This window comes from Pipistrellus hanaki, assembly GCF_964339955.1.
Source record: "Pipistrellus hanaki genome assembly, chromosome: 12".
In the NCBI taxonomy this organism is placed as follows: domain Eukaryota; kingdom Metazoa; phylum Chordata; class Mammalia; order Chiroptera; family Vespertilionidae; genus Pipistrellus; species Pipistrellus hanaki.
In genome coordinates, this window is record NC_140514.1 from 26,649,137 (window position 1) to 26,666,620 (window position 17,484).

The following is a 17,484-nucleotide window of genomic DNA, read 5'->3' on the forward strand; positions in this document are numbered from 1 at the left end:
ACATTATTATGGAAATATGTAACAGGATTTTAAAATATCAAGCTGGGGGAGGAAAGAAGCTTTAATGTTAAATGTACTTCTGAGTTTTTAATATTAACTTGGACTCTGATAAAGAAAAAGTGGTTCAAACCCAGGACAGAATCTCCTCTGGGAAGAAATATGCATCCCTGATAAAAATGCTTAAGCAATTTTCTGATAAATTATAATAAGATAAAAGCCTTTTCTGGGAAACCAGCTTACTTTCTCAGCTAACAGCCTGATGTCTAATGATCTTGGACCCAGTTGAGTAATAATTATCTAACCTTTTCTTTACTATAAAGTATCTCTTCCAAGAAGGAAGCATCGAGTTGGTTTGTTGAGGTCTCTTCAGTTGTGAAATTTAATAATTTTTATCCTGTTGAGTCCAGCTCTTTCCACATAATGGTTACAAAAATATTTCAGGACTAGAAATAGGTTGGTGACTAAAGTAATTTTGGTTGTCCTTGAAATCAATTATACTTCAATATCAAATTTCTGAGACATCACTTTAGGAATCATTCCCAACTAACCCTTTGCAGTGATGCTTTATAGATTTATTGGTGATGCCTCCTCTGTTCCCATGTCATTAGCAGTCGCCAATCTTTTGGACCTCACGGATCATCAGTGGTCCATGGACCACCGGGTGGCGACCGCTGATTTAGACACAGAGACTGTATTGTCTGTACCTATTTCACCATGGGGGGCGGGGGGGGGGCGGCAGGAGGCAGCTAATAGATTTTTGCTCTCACATCAATGTCTCTCTCTCTCCACTCAATCTAAAAAAATCAATAAAAATATCTTTAAAAATCATATACCCATCTAGTGCCGGTAGTGGTATTTAAATTAGCACAGCCCTTTGAAAAAACAATTTGGCCATATATATATATATCAAGAACAATACATACATATATACTTTGATGTTTTTATTCTGACTTCTAAATAATTGAATAATATGTGAAGGAAGCAACATGAATATGAATGAATAAATGTATGAATATTTTCTTCACAGTACTTTTTTATGGTAGTGAAAAATTAGAAATAACCAGAGTGTATAACAATAGGGACCTGGTAGGTAAATTTATGGTTATATTCACTCAGAGTACCATAAGGTAGGGTGGGGGAAGGTAAAGAGGGTAAAGGGGGCATAAATGGAGGTTTGACTTGGGGTGGTGAACACATAGTACAATATACAGGTGATGTATAATGGTATGTCTGAAACTTAATCTTATTAACCAATGTCACCCCAATAGATTCAGTAAAAGTAGAATATCATGAAACTACTAAACTATTCATTTGAAAGACTATAACATGGAAAAAGAAAGAATAAAAATTAAATGTATACTATAATTTTTAACTACTTAAAAATATATATGAAGAGCCCAGCAGGTGTGCTCAGTGGTTGAGCATCAACCTATGAACCAGGAGGCCATTGTTTGATTCCTGTCAGGCACATACCCGGGTTGTGGGCTGGATCCCTGTTAGGGAGCGAGCAGAAGGCAGCCAATCTATGATTCTCATTCATCATTGATATTATTATCTTCTATCTCGCTCTCCTCCCTTCCTCTCTGAAATGAAAAGATGAAAATATATATATATATATATATATATACATATATATACATATATATATAATGCATATGTAATATATGAAGAGAATACTAAAAATGACAAAGGTTGTGTCAGAGTTATAAAATTTTCCTTCTGTTATTTAAAATTAGCTTAAATATTAGTAACATTTGCTTATAATTTCTAAAGTATTCAAATCACATATTGTTGGCATTCCATGCTTAAATGGTACATAAAAATTTCTGTCTGCTGTTGGCAGACACAGTACATTTTTTTTTTTGCTAAGCAATGTCAATTGTTGCTATAGAACTACTAAAATTACAATAAAGCTACATAATAATTGACAGGGGTACTCTTGGGTAAATGTGGGGAGAAGTCAAAGATTAATTATGAAAAGGAAAATGTCAACCTTTCCAGTCAGTGACAGGATCAGTGATAGTGACAGGACCTCATTCCAGCTGGAGATCTTACTTCTTGGAAGGCACAGCACTAGTGGGAAAGACACTAAATAATTAGGATGAAATCTGGTAAATACTTGCACAGGCCACGAACAGGATAGGGGAAGATTTGGGAGCGTCAGGAGATAGTTTACATAAAGTAGATCCGAGGGTAAATTTTTTTTGAAAAATAAGGTCAGTTTGTGTTCAGAGAGCAGAATTATTCAAAGTGTCTTGATTATAGGTTATCTATAACCTATAGGATGGGGTTAAGCAGATAATCAGAGGTTAGTGAAGGCTGATGCCTTTGATTTTGTTGGAATGTAGTGAAGAGAGTCTTTGAAGATATGGTATTGAAAAGAATGAACTGGAAGGGAGATGAGAGGGAGACAAATTATGAGGTCTCTGTAATAAACCAGGAACCTCAATATACTTAAAATTCTCTAAATTAGAACTTTCAGAATATAGTTTACTTTAAAATGATTTAACCACATTCTAAGCAAGTTTCAGATGATTTGTGGTGTTCTCTAATGGAACTGGCACATAATATTGAAATCAGATTGCGGAGGATTATTTTAGCTCGGGGCCAGATGCAGAGGCATATGTAAAGGTATGGGAGCCAACAAATATGTTGAGAAATGCAAATTCTCACGAGCGAAAGGATTTGGAATTCTACGTGGCAGCAGCTGATCAATATCCAGATTCTTTGGAGAGATAGGCTGCTTTAAATTAAGACTCCATATTAGCTCGCCAGGAAGTAAAATGTCCTGAGCATAAACTGCTTTAACCTAGACTCTCGATTCCAGTAATTACGGGCTGTTTGTGATTAAGCCCCTAGGCAATTGGGATGTAGCTGAACAATAATCACAACTACAAAAATGTTATGATAGTGAACAGGAGAGACGTTTTCTTTTCTGTTTCCACTAACATAAAAGAATTTAGCCGTAACCCGGTTTGGCTCAGTGGATAGAGCGTAGGCCTGCGGACTGAAAGGTCCTGGGTACCATTCTGGTCAAGGGCATGCACCTTGGTTGCGGGCACAGCAGCTGGTCCATGTTTCTCCCTCATCGATGTTTCTAACTATCTCTCTCCCTTCCTCTCTGTAAAAAAAAAAATTAAAAAATCAATGACATATATTTAAGAAGAGAATTTAGATTTTAAAAAAGTGTCTTGTCCCAAAATAATGCCAGATTTCACGTAGAATATGGATCCAGGCCCAAAGCCTTCCTGCCTCCACGGAGGCGGTGGGGAGGATGCAGACGTCCTCTGAAGAATTGGCTCAGAATCCCGACGGGTTTGGCAGGCGCTCACCAACCAGAGACTCTGCACCCCGAGAGAGCAGATCTGTCCTCCCAAAGCACCCGTGCCGGTGCACAGCGCAGGCCTTTATTTACAAACCCGGGGCGGGCGGTCCGGCGGAGGGAGGGAGGGGCGGACCGGGCGCAGGGCTCTCGGCCTCCGTCCTCGGCCCGCCGCCCCGCTCGGGCCCGCGGCCCCATTTGCCGCCGCCTGCGCGTGACCGGCGGGCGCGCTCGGCCCCATGTGCCCCCTCCTGCCGGCGGCCGCGCCCCGAGCCCCGCTCCTCGCGCTCCGGCTCCTCCGCCCCGGGCTCACCGCCGCCATGTCTACCGGGGGGCCCCTCAAGTCCGTGGACTACGAGGTGTTCGGGAGAGTGCAGGGTAGGGGACCCCCGCTGCGGGAGGCCGGGGAGAGGACCGGGAGCGGGAGCCCCTGGGGCCGGGCCCTCCGCTGGGCCGTGACACAGCAGCCGGGGGGGGGGGGGGGGGGGGGGCGCGGGGGGGGGGCGGTGAGGCGCGCATGCGCTGGAGAAGCCGGGGAGCGGGGAGTGGGGAGGGAGGGTATAGGGGCCGGCCATCCTCTACATTCCCCCCCCCATTTTTTTATTAAGGTATTTTGTGTGTACATACCTTACCGTTGTCCCCTTCCCCCCCCCACTCCCATACATGCCCTCACCTCCCAGAATTTTGCTTATATGCATGCATACAAGTTATGCTTATATGAATGCATACAAGTTATGCTTACATATATGCATGCATACAAATCCTTAGGTTGATCTCTTATCTCCCCCACCATCCTCTACTTTATTTATTTTATTTTTTTACAGAGAGGAAGGGAGAGGGATAGAGAGTTAGAAACATAGATCAGCTGCCTCCTGCACACCCCCTACTGGGGATGTGCCCGCAACCAAGGTACATGCCCTTGACCAGAATGGAACCTGGGACCCTTCAGTCCACAGGCCAACGCTCTATCCACTGAGCCAAACCTTTAGGGCCTTCCTCTACTCTTTAATCTCCACATTTTTGGGGAGTTCCATGTTCTCCCTCCCCAACTTGTGCTGCGTTGGGGGGTTTGAGATGAGGATCGGTGGGCTGACCACCTGTGTTTTTAGAGGGTTTATAACCGGCATGGTTTATAAAGTTCCTTCTGTTTCATTGCAGTTACATCCAGACTAACATATTCTGAAAGTTTGAGAGGGACAGTGATTAAGCTGTGCATGGGGCCTTTGATGTTGTACCAGCTCTCAGGTGAATGCTAATGGCACCTGTGCACATGGATTGCGGCCATCTGTTGGTTTCCCTGCGCTTTTGAAATGCACCAGTGTGTTTTTGACTGTGCTAGCTTCGTTTTAGGAGCGGCTAATTCCTTTTCTCACTAATTCCTTTTCTCATCCTTGTTCCTATAGCGTTTCACTTACAGTTCTGTTCTACTTCTTGATTTTATTTTAGTCCATTTATTTAGCTTTCCACTGCCGTTATTTATGTACTCATGTCTGTGTCTCTCCTTAGACAATAAGGTCAGTATTTTGAAGGTCAAGCTGGCGGCTTGTTTTTATATCCCCTGCAGGCTGTGCTTGTGGTGGGGACTTCAGAAGTGTCTCAAATTAAAGTGCTTGGGAGAGTTGACTTGGAGGAAAAAAAAAAACCTTAGAGTGGTGGCCAGCTTAGCTATCTGAAAGCCCCTGTGTGGCTCCAGGGGACAGACCCTGGATGGATGGAGAAAGGTTGAAATGAGGCAGAATTTTATTCCATATAAAGAAGGCTCTAACAACTAAGGTGTTTACAATCACTAAGGGTGCTTTGTAAGGTGGTGACTGTCTGACTGACTGCATTCAAAACTGACACACGCAGTCAGATCCCAGCACAAAGGGGTGCATTACAATAGGAACACTTGATTTTGCATGAAAGGAGGCTGACATCACATGATTTCTTGAATACCAGTATTTCTTTGTAGATTTAAAATAGTGTTTCCTCTGCAGTATTCACCTCAGAGTTTCTCACGGACACATCTTTCCGTGAGCGAGGTGCCGTTACAGCTGATTGAGCCTCAGCTGAGCAGCATGTCATGCTCGAGTCTTTCATAACAGAAGGGCCTGATGTCTGTCCCAGTTTCCAGAGCAGCGTGTCTGTAAAAAACCTGTCATATCAGCTTCCTTGCTCTTTAGCAGCGGAGGTGGAAGCAGTGCAGAGAGGCCACAAAAGCCCGTGGGAACATCTCCCACGCAGGCCGCGTCCCTGAGTGGTCTGCTCCAGCCCGTGCCAATAGGCTGCAGAAAACCCGTCTCCACGTTCGCTTCTTGTTTCCTTTGTGTACCTCCTCCTGCTGCACTGTGTGCTTCAAACGAGGGACCCGGGCTCTCGGAAAGACTCTGGGAAAACTCCAAGTGGATTATGGAGCTTTGAATGCTAATTCCTGCGTGGTTCGTTGCCTCACAAAGTTAATGGGCTGGAGGTCCTGACACCTCTTGCTGCACATTCCTTCCAAGCCTTTAAAATAGAGGTTGTGGCCGGGACTGGTTTGGCTCAGTGGATAGAGCGTCAGCCTGCAGACTGAAAGGTCCCGGGTTCGATTCCGATCAAGGGATGTACAGTGGTTGCGGGCACATCCCCAGTAGGGGGTGTGCAAGAGGCAGCTGATCGATGATTCTCTCTCATCGATGTTTCTAACTCTCTACCCCTATCTTTTTCTCTCTGTGAAAAATCAATAAAAAAAAAATATTTAAAATAGGGGTTGTGGTTGAGAGGCTGAATAAATAGCAACTCTCTTCGTTGTGTGAGTTATTGACTGACAACTAAGACCAAGATTAAAGCAGAGCCCGGCTGGTGAGGCTCAGTGTGTGAGCATAGACCTACGAACCAGGAGGTCCAGGTTTCATTCCCAGTCAGGGCACATGCCCAGGTTTCTGGCTCGATCCCTAGTAGGGGGCGTGCAGAAGGCAGCCAATCAATGATCCTCTCATCATCGATGTTTCTCTCTCTTTCTCCCTCTCCCCTTCTCTCCGCAATCAATAAAAATATATTTTTAAAAAAAAGATAAAGCAGGGTTTGGGGGTATGGTGTGTTTCTTCAGAGAAGTGCACCTTGATGTAATCTGTACTGCCAAAGTAGACACAGCCACCAGGCGCTGGCAGGCCTCCCTGTGGGCAGAGCAGAAGGCATGACCTCTGAGGGTAACTCACTCCCGGGAGAAGGCGGGAAAGGAAGCACCTGGGCTGTGCCCGGTTCTGCTTCCAAATTTACCCGTTAGATTAGTCACTCCTCATCTCAGAGGAGGAATCAGAAACAGGGCAGGTGGGTAGAGAGTGGCCAAGGGTGGCACAGTGATGGATATTCCTCCTCAAAGAAGGAACTGTCAGAGGGCAAAGAAGCTTTCTCTTCCGGAAAGAAGTTATAAAGTCGAGAGGGAGCACAACTTGTTTAGTGCTGGTTGCAGCACTGCACGATGATCTGGACGGCAGGGGTTTGGGTGCGGAGTGATAGGAGGTCAGGGAAGTGGTGTGGTCCCAAACTGGGGAAGGGCTGCTGCTCTCTCACAGGTAGAGGTGGGGAGGACCAACACCAGCCGGTCACTCTTTGACAGGAGCGGCCCCAGCCAAGGTTTTCCCCCTGTGCTCTCCCTACTCCTGACTGCAGGGGGACCGTGATTTGCACTCTAGCAGCCCTCTCAAAGCCTAGAGGGAAAGGCCAAGGAAGTCACAGGGGCCGTGGCCCTGAACGTCCCAGAGGGAAGGGGACATGGGGAATGAATGGTAAAGGGAAGTGTTAGGGAGGGGTTCCTTTTGGGGTGATGGTTGCAAAACTCTGTGAATCTGCTAAAATATCCCTGTAGATTTAGTATATGTTGAACACTTTAAAAGGGGATATTTCATATTATATGAACTATTGTATCTCAATTTTCTGAAAAGTCACACACACACACACACACACACACACAAAGGAAAGCAAAATACTCTCAGGTGCTGCTGGTCCATGGACCACTCTTGGAGCAGGAAAGAGCTGGATCAGATGTTTCCAATTTCTGTTTACTTCAGTTGCATGCGCTTACTTTTCATGATGCTGAACATCAGGCAGCGCATCACTGTTGAGGAACTCAGAGGGGAATTTGCACAGAGCAGTGGTGACCAAGCCTTCAACTCTGCGTGGGCCTCCCAGGATCTTCTCACTCTGAGGGTGAACGACCGCACACTCACCCAGTTACGCTGTTTTCTCTCTCTTCTACATGTCTGAACATTTTCTTGAGGTTTTTTTTTTTTGTTTTTTTTTGTTTTGTTTTTTTTTGCAGTTTCTTTGATATCTGCTAGCTAATGTCTTTCCTTCCATCTATATAACAGATTCCCTTTCAGATCAATTCCTCCACTTTTTATAGGTAGCATTTAAAATATTTTTATAGCCCTACAAAAACTCCATTTGTGAGATTATCTTGTCTTTGTTGCTTTACTACTCTTTTTCTTTTCCTTCTTTTGGTGCTACAGTACACTATCATCAGGAGACAAATGAAATCCCTTATTATAAATCCACTTAGAGAATTACATAAAATTACCTAACCTACTGAATCCTTCTGTATTTTCTTAACCAGGCTCAATTGCTGTATATGGAAGCAATATCTTTTGCCTGATTAATTCCCTGTGATTTCCCAAGTTTTTTATTCTAATTTTTTCCCAAATGATACATAATTTAAATTCAGTAACAGTCACCTTTATTGATTTCAGAGAGGAAGGGAGAGGAGAGAGAGCTAGAAACATTAATAATGCCCCACAATGGGGATTGAGCCTTCAATCCAAGCTTGTGGCCTGACTGGGAAACAACCATGACCTCCTGGTTCATAGGGCAGCGCTCAACCACTGGGCAACACAGGCTGGGCTAACAGTCACCCTTTTTGGCGAACAGTTTCATGGGGTTTGAAACATGCAGACGGTCGTGTAACCACCGCAGTGGAGATATACAGAGCGGTGCCATCATCCCCAGAGTTCCCTGGTGCCCCTTTGCGCTCCACTCTCCCCTCCCAGACCTTGGCAACTGATGCTTCCTGTCCCTGTAGTTTGCCTTTTCCAGAATGTGGTATTCACATTAAAACAGAAACATTTTATTACATTTCAACTTGGATTTAGTCCTTGTCTTTAAAGAAGAAATTCTAAGAGCTGAGGACAGGTAAATGTGATGTCAGATATACTCAACTGACCTTGGAATAAGCATTTGATTTTAGTTAGCATTTTAAAATAGACTAAATATACTCTTTGGCATTTTATTGTACTTTGAATGAAATATTAAAATAAAATGAAATATTCAGGTTACTAATTTTTCCCCCAAAAGCAATCTTCCCTTTACCTTTTTATTTTACAAGAAAATAAAAATTTACAACACATTTTGAATATATTCAGACATTAAAATTTTGTTCATTTCATTTATGTACTATTGAATAAAATAGATGAAAATTAAGTTAGGAAATATATGATTTTTTAAAAAGTAGACAAGCTGACTTTATTTTTATCTTTCTTTTATACAGGTGTCTGCTTCAGAATGGTAAGTCAACACAGTCTGCTTTTGGTGTGTGTGTGTGGGGGGGGGGTGCATTTTTTTCTCCCACAGTTATTTCGAATCACAAACATAAAGCAGCTTTCTACTCAGTGCTGGCCTATTGCTTATTTCCCATCCTTGACAGCAAATAAAAATGTGTTTTTATTTCTTCACATACACATTACTGGTTGAGATTTTTATTAGAGCTGTCTTTACAAAGTATATTAAAAACATTACAGTGTTCTTAGCCTTTAGCTAATATTTTCTGTGAATTTCAAAATACCTCTCTGGAGGTGGTTACGTTAAACCTTTTGATTAGGTATGTTAATACAAAATATGGGATCTTCCACTTGTTCTGGATGGAAGAAACCCTCTACCCAAGGGCACGCACGTGTCTCGAATTGCATAATGATACGTGCCCTTGTTGCATAAGGTAGTGGTCCCCAGGTTTTTAGAAGTTAAAACTACTTGTTGCCTTTAAAAGCTTGATTTTGTTATCATACTCCTTTCCTAAAAGTTAAATGTGACTTGTGTTTTCACCGCCTTACCTGAGCTGGCAGACACTAGGCTAGATCTCTGTCCCTAACCTCTGAGAACTCGAACATGTTCCACCTGTACGTCTCCACATTTTGAGATAGTTGTATCCTCGACAGGTCAGGTTTCTCCTGCTTCATTATTACCTATGAGAACTCGACTTATTTTCAAAACCAGCTCTTACATCAACCCTACCATCTTGGTTTGCGTTGCTTCATATTGTGTGGAACGTAGAGAGAGATCGTGGTCACCCTGGTTTCCAAACAGAAGAACATGTTTTTAAAAAGTTCTAGTAGTTAGAATGGGTCCACAGGAATTTTAGTATGATGTAGTTAAAATGACTCAAAATAAAAATTTTGCTAGGTTTTGCCCTGGCTGGTGTGGCTGGTTGGGCATCACCCAGTGCACCAAAAGGTTTGCAGTTAGATTCCTGGTCAAGGCACACGCCCAGGTTTCAGACTCGATCCCCAGTAGAGGGAGTAAGGAGACAGCCCATCGATGTTTTGCTCTTACATCGATATTTCTTTCTCTCCCTCTCCCTTCCTCTCTTTCTCTAAAAATAAATTTAAACAAAATTAAAAAAAATATTTCTAGGTTTTTATTTGCCAGTAGCATAAGTGAATTTGGAACTAAGAAAAGAACTTAAAAAACACACAACCTATTAAGAATAATAGGAAGCCCTAGCTGGTTTGGCTCAGTGATAGAGCATCAGTCTGTGGACTGAAGGGTCTCGGGTTCGATTCTGGTCAAGGGCACAGGCCCAATTTTTGAGCTCGATCCCCAGAAGGGGGCATGCAGGAGGCAGCTGATCAATAATTCTCTCTTATCATTGATGTTTCTGTATCTGCCTCTCCCTTCCTTTCTAAAATCAATACAAATATATTTTAAAAAAGAATAATAGGAAAAGTAAATTTACATAGAGAATTATAACATTTGTTATAATTCAGAAAACAACAGAATATTTTAATCCAGTACTTTTCTATTGCTTATACCTAAATCATCATTTGAAACCCAGATTAACAATGTAATTTTGTGTTAGCTGATGCAAAGGAATGCAACTGAATTTTATGAATCCCCAAACACATCATAAAAACTGTGTTTTGAAGTAATTCCCAGGATTAGTTGTTTTCTCACAGCATGCTTGTCTTTACTGAAAGTGGAATTTAACAAAAATTCCACTTAAGTGAAGTTTCTTATAAATAGACGTATTAATTACTGTTGTTCAGGTGTACAATTTTAGGAAAAAGTTGTTGAATGTTAGAATCAAGTGCTATGAATTCTGACTTTTGATGATGGACTTTCTTGCCCTTGTTTTCTCCTGGAACCAGTACACAGAAGGCGAGGCTAAGAAGATAGGAGTGGTTGGCTGGGTGAAGAATACCAACAAAGGCACTGTGACAGGTCAGGTGCAAGGCCCTGAGGAGAAAGTCAACTCCATGTAAGTAGCAAGACACATACCACACTCGTGCACTTTATGAACTTATTTTAATGTTTCCGTGGATAGTAGGAATACAGCATTGATGTACCAAATTCGGTTTGCAGATTATAACTAAACTGACATGCTCGTTTAGGCAGACCAACAAAGAAATTCTCAGAATTGGGAATGGAATTCTGCATTTAGGATTGGATTTCCCATGTGAACAGGCTCTCAAAAAGATCATTGGCACCACTCTCCTGTCTCTATGAATTGTGTTTTAATTCTCCTGTGACACGTGAGAAATATCCAGGATCCACATATCTCTCATCTGAAGTGGTTGTGATAGAAGCATATCCCTTAAGATGCTTGAAGTTCTTCCCCCCCTCCCCAATATATCTGATTGATTTCAGAGAGGAAGAGAGAGGGAGAGAGAGATAGAAACATCAATGATGAAAGAGGATCACTGATCAGCTGCATGCCCCCTACTGGGGATCAAACCCACTATCCAGGCATGTGCCCCGATTGGAAGTTGAACTATGACCTCCTGGCTCATAGGTCAACATTCAACTACTGAGCACACCAGCCAGGCTGAAGTTCTTAAAGTAGCCTTCAAGGCAAAAAGATTATCATCTTCTTTTTATTGTTTAAATATTTTTTTAAAATCTAATTGTGGAGCTTTTGAGATCTTGCTCCCAACATGTCATCATCAGTTTGGCTGAAATAAACGCATAAAAATTCTAAAAAAAAAAAAAAAAAAAAAAAAAAAATCTAATTGTAATTTTATTTTTACTATCAGTGAAAGTATGTTTAATGCGCCCTATGGTTACCATAACATGAGTCCTTGCCCACCAAAGGACACCAAATTCAGAAATACAGAAAAAGTGCCCTGTCATTTTCAAAGGCCTTTTTTTTTTCTTTCTCCCCCCCCCCCAGGTTTGTAAATTCTACTGCTGTCTGCAGTCTTTGTAAAAAACTAAATAAAATAAATAGCTAACATTTATTGAGCATATGCAATATGTTAGGCAGTATGCTAAACACTTTACATAGATTATCTTATGTAATTTTACAAGGATCTTATGAGGGAGGTGCTAATTAATAATACCCAATGTATTTTCTTTCATTGTTTGCAATTTATCTTTGTTTTCACTGCTTAATATTTTCAGATTTAAAAAGCAATGCTTTTTTGTTTATTGTAATAGGTGAAATAGTAAGATACAGAGAGTATAAAAACAAAGCTGGTAATCTGCTCCCTTCCCCTCTGCTTCCTTCCCTTTGGGTAACCTGTGCCAACTTTCCAAAGCTTTCACTTTCATTTAAAAGTATTTAAGGCCGGGACCGGTTTGGCTCAGTGGAGAGAGCGTTGGCCTGCGGGCTGAAAGGTCCTGGGTTCGATTCCGGGCAAGGGCATGTACCTTGGTTGCGGGCACACCTCCAGTAGGTGGTGTGCAGGAGGCAGCTGATCGATGATTCTCTCTGGTCGATGTTTCTAACTCTCTATCCCTCTCTCTTCCTCTCTGTGAAAAATCAATAAAATATATTTAAAAAAAATAAAAAATAAATAAAAGTATTTAAGCTTGGCCAGTGTTGCTCAGTGGTCAGAGTGTTAGCCCATGCACCAAAGGGTCTTGGGTTCGATTCCTGGTCAAGGGCATGTACCTGGGTTACAGGTTTGATCCCCAGTCTCAATCAGGGCTTGTGAGGCAGCCAGTCGATGTTTCTCTCTCACATTGATAATTCTTTCTCTCTTTCCCCCACACCCTTCCTCCCTTCCATTCTCTCTAAAAAAATCAATGGAAAAAATATCCTCAGGTGAGGATTAAGCACAAAAAAAATATTTAAGCATACATTTATAATTAGGGTTTTGCTTGCTTTTGCTGAAATAGAATACTTAATGCATATTTTTCTGTAATTAGTTTTGTTGTTTGATGGACAGTCATCAGTAAATGTATAACTACCAACTCTTTATTTTTCTAATTTTTTTATTTATAGGTACTTACTTGTGCTTGTGTGTAAAACTGCACCCTAACTTGAAAAGTGGGGTACAAAAATTCAAAATTATTAAATGTTAATGGAAAACAATATTTTTGGGAAGGATTGTCACAACATGCACAAAAGATTGTAACACTTATAGTATTTAATATTGTAGAGGACTAATAGTTCACTGCACAGGAAATGTCAAATGACTAGGAGGGAGATTGAGGATGGGGACTCTGTGAAGGAGGGACACTAATGCCAGTTATGTTATATCCTAATCCATGTTGTAGCAGGTTTCTGATTAATATCAGTGCAATCGTATTACACATTCTGCTCATTTTTCTTCCTTGCACATCCCTGCCCCTCCCCCGTCACACTACCAGTAATCCGTGCTAGCAACTTGGTGTATTTCCTTCTGTATTTGCTCCGTGCTCACCTTTCATGTCCACGTGTCTCTCTCTCTCTCTCTCTCTCTCTCTCACACACACACACACACACACACACACACACACACACACACATTGGGCGGCACATACTTTTGGGTTGTGATCAGTGTTTGTTTTTTAAAAATGGGATTATTGTATATGCATTTCTCTGTATCTTACTTTTATCATTAAAAAATACACCCAGAGCTGAAACCGGTTTGGCTCAGTGGATAGAGTGTCAGCCTGCAGACTGAGGGGTCCCGGGTTCAATTTCAGTCAAGGGCATGTGCCTTGGTTGCGGGCACATCCCCAGTGGGGGATGTGCAAGAGGCAGCTTATCGATGTTTCTCTCTCATCGATGTTTCTAACTTTCTATCCCTCTCCCTTCCTCTCTATTAAAAAAAAATCAATAAAATATATTTAAAAAACTAACTATTAATAAATAAATAAAAAATACACCCAGAAAAATTTATCCAAGTTAAATGGTATAGCTCTAAAGTATTCTTTTTAATAGCTGCTTATTATTCTACAGTATAAATGTACCATTATTTATTACCTTATTGTTGGGAACTCATCTTGTTTCCTTGTGTGCTTTTGTTTTTGTTTTGGCCATAAGAGCAATACTATAATAAACATTTTATTGGTGATTTTATTTTTATGGGATAGATTCCCAGGAATATGATGTGTTGGTTGAAGTGTCTGTGTAGTATTCATTTAAAAATATTTGTCAGACTGCTTTCAAAACAGTTCTAAACAAATTACATTATTTTTCTCTTTATCCTGTCAGCAATTTTTCTTTTATCTGATTGGGGATAGAGTAATATATGACTTTTTACTATTATTTGCATTTTTAACTTTTATAAACTCAAATATGGCTCTCTTTTCTTTCTGGTTAATAAACAGACTGTAAAAGTTGTTTCCTAGGTTTCCTTCTAACTTTTTGATGCTTTATTTATTACATTGCTTATTTACTCCATCTGGAATTTGTTTTTATTTTATGAGATTGGGGACTGACTATATTCTACCAGATGGATAGCCAGTTGTGCCAGCACTGTTTTATTAAATAATCACTCTTTCCCATTGAATTGGAATACATTTTTGTCATATATATTAAAATCTCATATCAACTGGGTTTTATTTCTGGATTCTCTATTCTACTGATTATATGCCTAGAGTAATGTTCCATATTGATTTAATTAAAGTGGCTTTCTAGTATAGAAACATTTATTTGTTTTACTGGGTATTTTCTTTCTGAACTTTAAGATATTTTTATCCATTTAATTGGAATTACATTTGTGTTATTGAAAACTTACCTTATTGCCTTATAAATATGCTTTTTAAAATAAACTTTATTTTTAGAAGTTTAGATTTACAGAAAAATTGTGAAGATAGAACAGTTTCCATTTATTCTCTACCCAGTTTTCCCTGTTAACATTTTACATTAGTATGATGTATGTTACAGTTAATCCATATTGATGCATTAGTATTAACTACTATCTATATATAGTTCATTCATATTTTCTCAGCATTTACCCAATGTTCCTTTTCTCTCTTAGGAACTCAAATTTAACTTGATTTTTAATTCTAAATTTTTATGATATTAAGAAGCTTGATATTCAATTATCCAATCTAAGAAGATGGATGTCTTTTCATTTGCTCAAATTTTTATTTATTTACTTTTAAAAATATATTTTTATTGATTTCAGTGAGGAAAGAGAGGGAGAAAGAGAGGTATAAACAATGATGAGAGAGAATCATTGATTGGCTGCCTCCTGAACGCCCCCTACTGGGGATCCAGCCTGCAACCCAGACATGTGCCCTTGATTGGGATCAGGAATCAAACCTGGGACCCTTCAGTCCACAGGCGGACGCTCTGTCCACTGAGCCAAACTAGCTAGGGCTGCTCAGATTTTTAAATTTACCCTTCAATATGATTTTAGAGTTGTCATCATATGCTCTTCTTGCTGAGTTTCTTCCTAAGCTAGGTATGTGCCTTGATCAGGAATCGAACGTGCAACCTCTTTTGGTGTACTGGACCGTGCTCCAATCAACTGAGCCACCTGGCCAGGCCTCTAGCGTCCTTTAAATCCATTCATCTCCCTATTTATTTAGGTGCTACGGTTGTATATTTTAATTATGTATAATATTTTAAACCTGACAAGACATTAATATTTTTTAAAGCAAATATTTTTTGAAGCTGGGGACTTCCATATATTCAACATTTTTGTTGCTTCCCCCCCCCCCCTTCCTAATCCTTTGGTCTTCTGTGTAGGAATATTTTCATTCTGCTAAATTATGTTCTTAAAGTATTTTATTTAATATGAGCCTGCTGGTGATGTGTTATCTCAGTTTTTGTTAGTTCTACATGTTTTTATTTTACTTTCGTTCTTGAAAAATATCTGCTTTGCTGTGTATAGAATTCTACCAGGGTAGGTATTCCCCCCCCCCCCCCCCCTCAGTATTCTGTGGATCTACTATTTAGTGTTCTGTCTCTCATTGTGGCTGTCAGTTTTACACGTTGCTTCTTTAAAGTAACTTAGCTACATTTAGGACGGCAACAATAGTAAAATTGCCATTTACAATTTGCAATAATAAAGACAGCATTGGGCCTGTCCGTTGGTTTAGGTTTGTTTTCTCCGGTAAAGTTTAGTTCTCACAATGCCGAGAAGGCATGAGGTCGGGGTTCATCCAGGGCTGGTATTGCCAGCTGCAAAGAGCAGAGGTGAGAGAGCAGGACTTGAGGGTATTTACAAGGGTGTGACTGTCATGATGAATTTTGGGATTTTGTTTGGACAAGAAGAGAAATGAACTGGGAGTAAATGGTTGGGCAGTGAGAAATGGTAGCCTTAGTGGGTTTGGGGTCTAACCAGCTGTCACAGCTCTCGGCCACTGTTTCATTGCACCGGTTCCAGAGTCGGTGGAGTCCGCTCAAGGAAGGAAGGGCCGGAGTGGCGGGTGTGGAACATCCCTGATGCCTCTTGCTCTGCTGTGACTGAGGCTCCTTCCCTGACTCCCCACCTCCATTCCCACCCCCACCCCCCGTGTCCATTGGGTCCGTAAGTGGACTGCACCAGAGCATTTCCAAGTGGAAATCCTTCCTGAAAGATAGTGAAAATTTTTTCATATTTTGGTGTTGTCATGACTCTCTTCTACAGCTTTTTATTATGGGATGTTCAAATATATACATGAATAGGGAGAACAGGACAATGAACCCCAGGTGTCTAGTAGCCAGTTTCAATAACATTGAATTTCTGACTTTTTTGTTTCCCATATTCCTCCAACTTTGTTGTTGTTCGACTATTTAAAGCAAATTTCCTGTATCATATTATTCATCTGTAAGTTAGCTTGAATAATATGAAACTGCCAATATTGGACAACATTTTTACCCATAAAATGGCAATTTCAGATTGTTTAATCTAATATTGTCCTGTGTTTTTCTAACAGAAGTACTATGAACCTATTGATATATTTTTCTAAACCCCACAGCAGATCTATCTCCAAATGTCAAAGCGCATCCCATATCAGTGACCCTCACCCTGGGAGCTTGTCTTCCTCTTAGTCTTGGTTTAAGCCTGCTCCACACCAGGAGTAGGTTCCTGTCTCCTCAATCATACGTTTCATCTTTCTTGATTTAATCCCTGGTTTTATTGAAACACAATTCTCTATAAACTTCCCAAGGAAAAGTGCATGAGAGAACAAAAAATAAATAAAATAAAATAAAAATAAAAATTGTCTTATTGCCTACCTTTATTTGCTCTCATGGTTTGTTATAAAAATCGATGCCAAAAATAATCTCCCATTCAGAATTTTAAAGGCATGGCTCCATGACGTCTTGTGTTGCTGTTGAGAGATTTGGTATCATTCCCACACAAAGAAGTGAGAGTTACGCCTGTTTATTTCTTTCAGAAAGCTTTTAAGATGTTCATCTTATCCCTGTTTCTGCATTTCCACAATCCGCTGTTCATGTTTTAATTTCACTTTAAATGTTGGGCTCTTGGAAGAAGAGAGTTGTCCCTTTTTTTTTTTTTTTTTTTTTTTTTTTTTTTTTTTGACAATTTTCTTTCCCTCTCTCTTCTTGGGTCTCCTCTTTTGAAACTTCTATAGGGACCTGATCCTCTAATTTTCAACTTTTCTCACTAGTTTCCAAACTATTATCTGGGAAGCGGCCTCAACTTTGTCTTCCATTCTCCCCTATTGATTTTTTTTTTCTTTCTAGTGCTATATTTTTCTACTTTATAGCATCTTGTTTTTTTTCTTTTCTTTCTTTTTTTTTTTTTTTTTTGAGTTTTAAAGTAAAGTTT

General features: G+C 40.4%; 1 protein-coding gene across 6 annotated transcripts in view; it reads left to right on the forward strand.

Annotated features, from left to right (window-relative positions):
* ACYP2 (acylphosphatase 2) overlaps window positions 1–17,484 on the forward strand; it is a 145,601-nt gene that overhangs the window by 57,008 nt on the left and 71,109 nt on the right. For 3 of the 6 annotated variants that reach the window (XM_084900833.1, XM_084900834.1, XM_084900832.1), the window contains 2 exons: window positions 8,823–8,839; window positions 10,696–10,805. In XM_084900833.1, the coding sequence (XP_084756959.1) occupies window positions 8,837–8,839; window positions 10,696–10,805 (113 nt within the window). In that variant the 5' untranslated portion in view covers window positions 8,823–8,836. Of the gene's footprint in view, window positions 1–3,438; window positions 3,701–4,521; window positions 4,568–8,822; window positions 8,840–10,695; window positions 10,806–17,484 lie in introns of those variants that run through there. The other 3 variants (XM_084900829.1, XM_084900830.1, XM_084900831.1) reach the window with 3 other exon arrangements.